Genomic DNA, 8,006 nt, shown 5'->3' with positions numbered 1-8,006 from the left:
TTTTTTTTTTAAAAAAAAAACAACCTCTCATTTCTTTACTAAACAATAGGGAGAATTACTTTTTTTTTTTATCCTAGCTTCGTTACTGTTGAATATATTTTAGGGAAAAGGTCTTGCATTATCTCAGCTGTGTCACAGTAACTTCATATCTCAGCCTGCCCCCCAAAAAGCAGTTTAAAGAATTTGAGACCGTGTACTTAACCTGCACGGTTTGTTTCTTATACTTGTAATTACAATGAGCCCGCCCTGCCAACTGGATAATTTGATATGTATTATTTTTGGCATAGTGGTGGTTTTGATACACTGGAATTTTGTTCTGTTACACTACAGGTTTAGGTTTCTCATAGGACCCAAGCCTATATTTGTGAGTAATAATAGGATAATACTAAAAAGATAAGAAAAAATAGCGAGGAGTGATGATCACTCCAGTGCCTTATGCCCTTGATGATGGATACCATGGTCTAGCCATCATCATCTGAGAGCCTGATCTGTTTCTTCAGCTTCTGGCTGAATACCAGTATTGTGGTTCTTGGGCTCTTTGCAGCTTTAATAATAGGCTAGAGGCTGGTGGCCTCAGGTTCTCCACCTGTTCTCCCTTGCTTAGTCATTTCAGCTGTTGTCTATTAGGAATGTTGTGATACTGTCATTATTTTCCTTATTGTGGCAGAGGTTGTAGTGCTCTAATAAAGGCCTCCTTCCAGATCACTGAGGAAGTGAAAGACATAAGTGTTTGTGGCTGGTCTGGTCCTGCTAGCACTGACATCTTTACTAAATTCCAGTTAGACTTAATTCGTTGCCTGTTACTATAGTGTGGCAACTGATTTTTCTTACATAGACTGAATTTTATTGCCTTTTTTAAATAGATGGTTTTGATTGTAGAGTCCCTTTTTGCTTTGGAAGGACAGTTGGATTGACTAGATACATGTTTCCGTTTGCTGTTATCTTTGGCTGAATAGTACTTTATGATTTATGCAAGCTGCTATCTTTAACAAATTGCTTTCTTGCTTGTTTTTTTTTAAAGTGAACAGTCATCTTCTGATATTTTGCCGCATAGTTCTAACCTATTTTAGAAAGTCATAGTCGGAATCTTTAAAAAAAACTTAAAAGGCAAGGATATTAAGAATAGGTTGGATGGATGGATTCAACTAAAGAATCTACAGGATATCACCTTGTTCAATGTGGAAGGAAAATCTTCATTCAATATCTTAACCCTTTTTCCTACCTCATATTTGTCTTGTCTATAGGGAGTGGGTCTTCCTATATATGGATTTAAATAACTTATAGAATGAAAGGGAAGAATTAGAAGGTATTAAGCTGTTTATTAAGCAAATGATTCTCTGTAATTAGATGTTAAATTGATCCTCTTGATATCCTTTGTTGTTGTGTATGGGATTTGTACATGAACAAACTTTTAAACCGGTATCTTTGCTTCTTGTTTTGCTAAGCTGCCACAGAGAATATGCCACAAGAATGCTTGGAGATAGGGAGGTCTAGAATGAGAATCCTGTAAATCAGGATTTTCAGAAATGGGTCTGTTGGCTGAAGAATTTCTACACATGTATAAATTGCCAGGACTGAGAAATATTGCTGTAGATTACCCATGGTAAAGAGAACATAAGCTGTGAGACTGAGCTGCACTAGTGCTTCTTTATTACACCCTAAGACAATGTGTTGTCCATCAACTCATGCAATGAATAGCTGTAAATCTCGGATATGGAACACATTAGAGCAATTGAAACTGGCTCTGTTCTGTTGATATTAGCCCGATGGATAGAAATTCAGATGAAAACTTGATGCATTCATGGGCATGCTAGGAAAAGCTTCACTATTTAAACATTGAATGATATGGGTTGCTGCTAGTAAAGATAGAGCAGCTGGGCTAGCAAAAAAAGAAAGAAAGAAAGAAATGTTGGCAAGATGTACAGACAGAATTGGGTGTGATTGTCATAACCATCTGTCATATGCTCCATCTTACTTACTGGGCACCTTTATAATCTATTTGTCCAGCTGTTAAACGGGACACAGAAGAACATCTCATCCTACAGGGTATGTTTTATTTCTCTGCTTTGAAAGCATAAGCAGGTTCCTGTTGCAGTGGATATAAATATTTGATATTTTTTTGCCTGCTTTTAAAGAGACAGCATTTCATTCTTCTGCTTCCTCCTTCCTATGAAGGCAAAGGCCAGATCATGGAAAAGCAGAAAACCTTTGAAGTTGTGGGTAAAGAGTGGGGTCATTAAAAAAAAAACAACAGGAAATTTGTGGCTTTTTTTTAAACCTGGTGCCTGCTTACTGAACAGAGCATTGGGCTGAATGTTCAATGGTGGGGATGGCTAATTAAATGGAAAAAAAATACTATGAAGGTATAGGACCCTTAATGGGAAATATTTGTTTTTCCTGTTATTCCTTTCCCCTTCATTCTCTTATAGCAGAATATATGCAGTGGCATTCTGAATACAGATGAGAGATTTCTGATGCAACAAAATGATTGCCAAATTAATAAGTACAAGAAACAGTATTTATTGCCTGATTTAGTTTGCATAATTTAGCTAGTCTTTTCTGAGAAACAGAAGAGAGCAAGCATGAAGTATGCAGGAGCTCTATATGTTGCTGAGACCTCTTTCTTTTTAAACAATATTGAAATTCTGCTCATGATGTCCAACCCTGTAATTTGGAGGGCTCAAAATCACTTCTAAATCCTATATAGATCTTTAGATAGAGGCGAGTAACTTATAACCAAGAGCCTTCATGTTGTCTCCCTTCTCTCCAAGACAGTTTATAAATGTCCAGTAGTAGAATAGCCAATTTTCAGTGAAACAATCGATTTATTTCTTTATTGAAACTTTTTTTAAAAAAACTAGTCTGAAATTTTGCTATTGAATTTTTAGTCTGAATTTCGTCACCATGCTTCAAGCTGTTTGGGTATTTGTGGGGAGGTGGGTTAGGATAGAAAACAGATGATCTCCTCAAAGTCCCGTTTCCATTCTATTCTTTAAAAACAACAACAACTAGAAACAAGAAAACAAAAAAACCAACTAAAGGCCTTCTGATTATTTTCACCAGATGAGGACTTTGGGTTGTGGCTCAAAGATTGCACATCCTGTGCCAAGGCACTTTCCATACAGGTTATTGTAAGGGAGGGAAACTAGTTAAAGATACCCTTTATAAAAAATTTCAGCCATAGTTAGTACAGTATTAGCCCTGTAAAAAGCAATACAACATTTGCATATGAGTTTTGGAATTACACTATGGAAATGAACTTGCTTGGTTTTGGTATAAGGAAAAGTCTGGTCTCGGATGTGTGAAGTTATGCTGGTCTTCACTTTTTACCTGCCTTCTTTGTGAGTTCAGGAAGAGCACTTTTGTGGCATCTACAGGAAATGTTGCAATTATTTTTGCCAGGTACTATATGCACAAACCGACTACGACGATTCAGTTTCTTCAATTTATGATATTAATGATGTCCCTGTGCCCACAATTTAGGAAAACGTGGTCAGGTTGCACCTCCAGCATTATACCATTGCATAATTAATTCACCGTAAATTGAACTAGATAGGCCTCCATATAACAAATACAGCTTTCATCTTGAATACCATAATTGAAAAGAATTCATGAGAGCAGGTGATGATTAATGTGGTTCAAATTCTCTTAACTTGAAAAGCCTTCCTTGGACAAAGCTTGGGGGAATGGGGTCAGCTGAAGCCTTCTCACTTTTTTGTGCCCATTGTACATTGGGCTGCTCTGATTTAATGTTTGTATGCTTTTGCAAACACTGGAAATCTGCCACACCAACTTGATGCTTCATATTCTACACTGATTTGCCTATATAAGCATAGTTCTGTGTTGCCTACGTAAGCATAGGCCCTTAGAGAATGAATTTGTTTATACACAGGTACAACTAATGAATGGCTGATGTTCCTTCTACTGTACAGAATTAAAGATGCATTTCTGCTTAAATACAGATTAGATAGCTTAGGTAGAAATTACTATTTAATACAGACTACAACATGCACTCTCTTGCCTATGATATCAAGTTCATTTTTTTGAGTCTTTCATTAAATAGCAGAAGGTTCTAGCATGCTTGGGCACCGAGCCACTTTTGAAAAGCAAACATTTGGGTTCATAATCACTCCCGAGTACCAATTTTACATAATCCATACGTGTATTTCCTAGCACTGGGCAGTTCACACACACAGGTAGATTGATTGTCAAAATTAGCAAGTGAATTTATTGGCTCATCCTTAAAACAAGACCATATGTTGCTTGACATGACTTTCAGGGAATGTAAAAGCTTGGCTCATTTCACCCATGGAGATCAAAGGCGAACGAAGCTGTAATTTGCTAGAGTGACTCATGGTTAGCTATGAAAAAATAATTGGTGGATTTATTTATAAGGTCATATTCACTATGTGGAACAAACAGTGAAATTTGGATGATGTATGTCTGCCTCCTTGATCTAAATGACAAAGGGAATCAGTTTCAGCCAGAGAATTATGGATTGCTTAGGAAACTATATAATATAATAAGGTTGCAATGGCTTCTACCTATCTTTTTAAAAGAAGTTTGCTGCTTCTCTCTCAAAAGTGGATCTAGCCCAGTGGAAGTAAAACTGCCAATTGCTAACTGAGTGGATCCCTGCACAACTCAGAAGATACTGTTAGTCACACAAGACAGAAAATAAGAGATAAGAGTTGCCTGCCCTTTTCCTAGTAGAGTTTTAGGATGCTTAAAAAAATGCCAGTCGGATTTTCCAACATTATTTTGCTAACAACCCGGAAGACCTAAAGGTCCTAATTTGGGTGCTTTTTTGTTGCCATAGTGATTAGGTTGTTTTAAGGGGGTAGGGAAATGGGTGCCTTAACCTTGCAGATCTTTCTGATACACCCCTTAAAAATGCTAACCTTCCCCCCCCCTTATTGGAGGTGATTTAAGGAACTAAGTGGGTGCCTTAAGTCTGCAAGGCTTAAACAACAAAAGAGCAATGACATATCTCTGGCAGCCATTTTCATCATGCAACCTTTGAGCTAAGAAGGTTCCAATACATTTCCACCATTAGCTGTGTAAATTAAGATTTGGTTTAGGCACTATCCAATTATTGGGGAGAGGATCCCTCCTGCTTCTATGAGAGAACATATATAACTTGTTGCATAATAACTGTAATACGGTATTCCCCACCTGTTTTTAATTAACTCTAGTGTATAAACTTAGTTTTGAAAAGATGTTAAGTGTGAATATGACTTGACGGGCAGCTAGGATCTTCTCATTAACTTGTGACTAAGCACTTTTCTTTATACCAGTGGCTTCTTTCAGTAAGAGAGAAAGCATTACCTTTGTGGATTTCATTGCTAACATAGAACCCCAAAAGGACTTGTGTACATATATAATGGTCTTTTTTACTGTATTAAAACTCACTTTTAACACAGGTATCATTTGTGCTGGGTGATTATTTAAAACAGCTTGATGGGTCATGTGAAACTTCATAACTCAATTATTTGGTCTCCCTCTTTGCCCCTTGTGTTTTAAGAACTTTTTAATTGCTGATGGTACAGTATAATTGTCCTATCCCATGGACATTAACAGTTATATTCAGTTATTTTATGGACAGCATACCGATTTCTAGAATTGTGCAACAATCTGAAACTCAAAACAAATTAACCTGGGATAGTCCCATCAATACAGTCCAGACATGCAGTGTTTTAATGCTGTAGAATAAAACCTGTATTTTCTTTTTGTGTTGTACCCTCAGAAGCAATGAAAAATCAAAGTAATCTCACTCTCAACCTTTTTTCATCGATATCTACAAACATATTGTGTATTATGTATTATCTTAGAAGAAAAAAATAGGGACAGGACAATTGCTTTCATATTTAATTAAAAAATAGCAAACAAAGCAATAATTAAGCATGAATTTTTCAATGCCAGCTCTCAATCAAAGAGGCAATATTTAGTAATGGTTTCACTTCAGTTCATGAACAACTTCAAAGCAGAAATTCACTTTTACAGCTATAAATTTATATCTTTTTAATGTTCGTGTACAATACAGTTTTTATATTTGGCCCTGTCTTTAAAGCTCAACAGATGAATAAAGAAACATATTTAGTATTTGGTAACTTGAAGACTGAATAGCAAAGTAACTATGATGCACACATGCTGTGCATCATTTGGCAATCCGTCTATAAAAACAGCATAAAAGGCACAGAACATATGGGCAACACCACATTACAATCTAACGCCTCAAAACAAATCATTAAAAGTGGAAAATAAACTCCCCTAACAGGTAAACAGGAAGATAATTCTCTGAACTAGCTCCACCCAGTGGCAACAGGAAAATTATCAGTTTTATTTATTAACATACTGAGTCTTTATGGCTGACTCAAGGTATTTAAAAAAAAACAAAACCTAGCTGTGGCCTGTAAAAACACTCAAAACATGAAGTAAACTGCTTCCTTTTGTTCTTACTGCAAACAAAACTCCAGAAGACTGTTATTCCAAACTCAGGTGGGTTGTGTGCCAAAAGAAATGTCCTTTGTCAAATATTAGGTGTCAGAAATCAGCTTGATAGGAGTAGAGATTTGGGGGTCTTTTGCGCGCAAAAAGATCCAGATTTGATCCTTTTTTGCATCCTTTCTCTTCGAGAATAAAATAATATGTGCTTAATACCAAAGATAGGCTACCAGTCAAGCTGCTTGTTTAATGATTCATTGATCAGTTATTAGTGATTACATTTTAGATAACTTTTCTCTTGAAACATTAATTTTTATCACTTTTCTAAACATAAGCATAACACTGATGGGGTGCCCATACCTCAACTACTGAAATAGGAAAGGAAGCAAAATGAGGGAAAGTAGGAACATGTTCAATGACCTGAAGTACATATGCAGGTTACAAATGGAAGTTTATACCCAAAGTTTTTTAACTAGAAAACACTTGCCACAGAGGTAGATGGGAAGTCATTTTTTTTGTGAAATAACTGGAACCAGGCGAAAAGAAAAACCAACTGTTTCCACCTTAGTTCTTCTTCCTCAATTTCTTACATACGTAGTTTGAAAAAGGCGGCTTTCATCATAACTGAAGGAAAGATATGTGGTCTTCAGACGCAGTTCGTTAAACAGTTCAGGCAGTCATCCAACTCAACCCTTTGATTACAGTATACCTTGAATCAGCTGCTTTGATTATGATATACCTTGAAGCATTTCTTCTTTTTTTCTGGCATCACAGAAGAAATTGAGTTTCCTGGGCAACAGCTTTACCTCCACTGTCATTGCTTCATACTCTTCACTGTCTATAGCTAAAGAGCCTTCTGTATCCTGCAAACATGAAGAGGTCAAGAGATTTTCACACAACAGGACAACAAAGCAGACACACTGCCTCAAGCTACATCTTGACAGTGGTTTTCCTTAGAATTCAGCAGCACCAGGGCCTGCAGTGAAGATCTGACATTCATGTCCCAAATGTTGTAATGTCCCAAATTACAGTTCAATTGTATTGCCATGGAACTAAGCATTTTGTTAGGTTTTCCAGCCAATAGGTATCTGAGTTCATGTTTCACTGTACGCTATTTTTTTCTTAATCACAGTGTGTTGAATAAGCCAAAATTTGGCTGGATTTACGTGACAATCTACACCAAAACCCAATACTTTTCATTAGGAGTTCGTGTGATAAGGGACCTAGCCAGTGAGACAAAAATATTTTATGCAAGGATAATAATGTTCAATGTATTTGTGATGTGGTGGCACAGTGGTTAGAATGCAGTATTACAGGCTAATTCTGCCAACTGCAAATAGTTCGATCCTTACCAGCTCAAGGTTGACTCAGCATTCCATCCTTCCGAGTTAATAAAATGAGATTGTTGGGGACAATATGCTTACTCTGTAAAGAGTAGTAAGGCACTATGAAACAGTATATAAGTCTAAGTGCTATTGCAGTTGCTATATCTAAGTACACATCTTTGGGCCTACATACAACCTAATGGAAAATTCTTGCTAATACAATTGTCCTTCTAAACT

The 8,006-nt window shown here is 36.6% G+C and overlaps 1 protein-coding gene across 1 annotated transcript in view; it reads right to left on the bottom strand.

The window, feature by feature from the left end:
- Positions 1-5,884: 5,884 nt before the first annotated feature.
- The window catches only part of AGK (acylglycerol kinase), a 37,396-nt gene continuing 35,274 nt past the window's right edge, over positions 5,885-8,006 (bottom strand). Inside the window, exon 16 of the mRNA XM_015819021.1 lies at positions 5,885-7,307. Coding sequence (XP_015674507.1) covers positions 7,173-7,307 — 135 coding nt within the window. The 3' untranslated portion in view covers positions 5,885-7,172. The remainder of the gene's footprint in view (positions 7,308-8,006) is intronic.

Source organism: Protobothrops mucrosquamatus, unplaced genomic scaffold (assembly GCF_001527695.2).
Source record: "Protobothrops mucrosquamatus isolate PMUCROS unplaced genomic scaffold, P.Mucros_1.0 scaffold849, whole genome shotgun sequence".
Taxonomy (NCBI): Eukaryota; Metazoa; Chordata; class Lepidosauria; order Squamata; family Viperidae; genus Protobothrops; species Protobothrops mucrosquamatus.
Note: the sequence above shows the minus strand (reverse complement) of the source record. Positions and strands in the feature narration are given on the sequence as shown.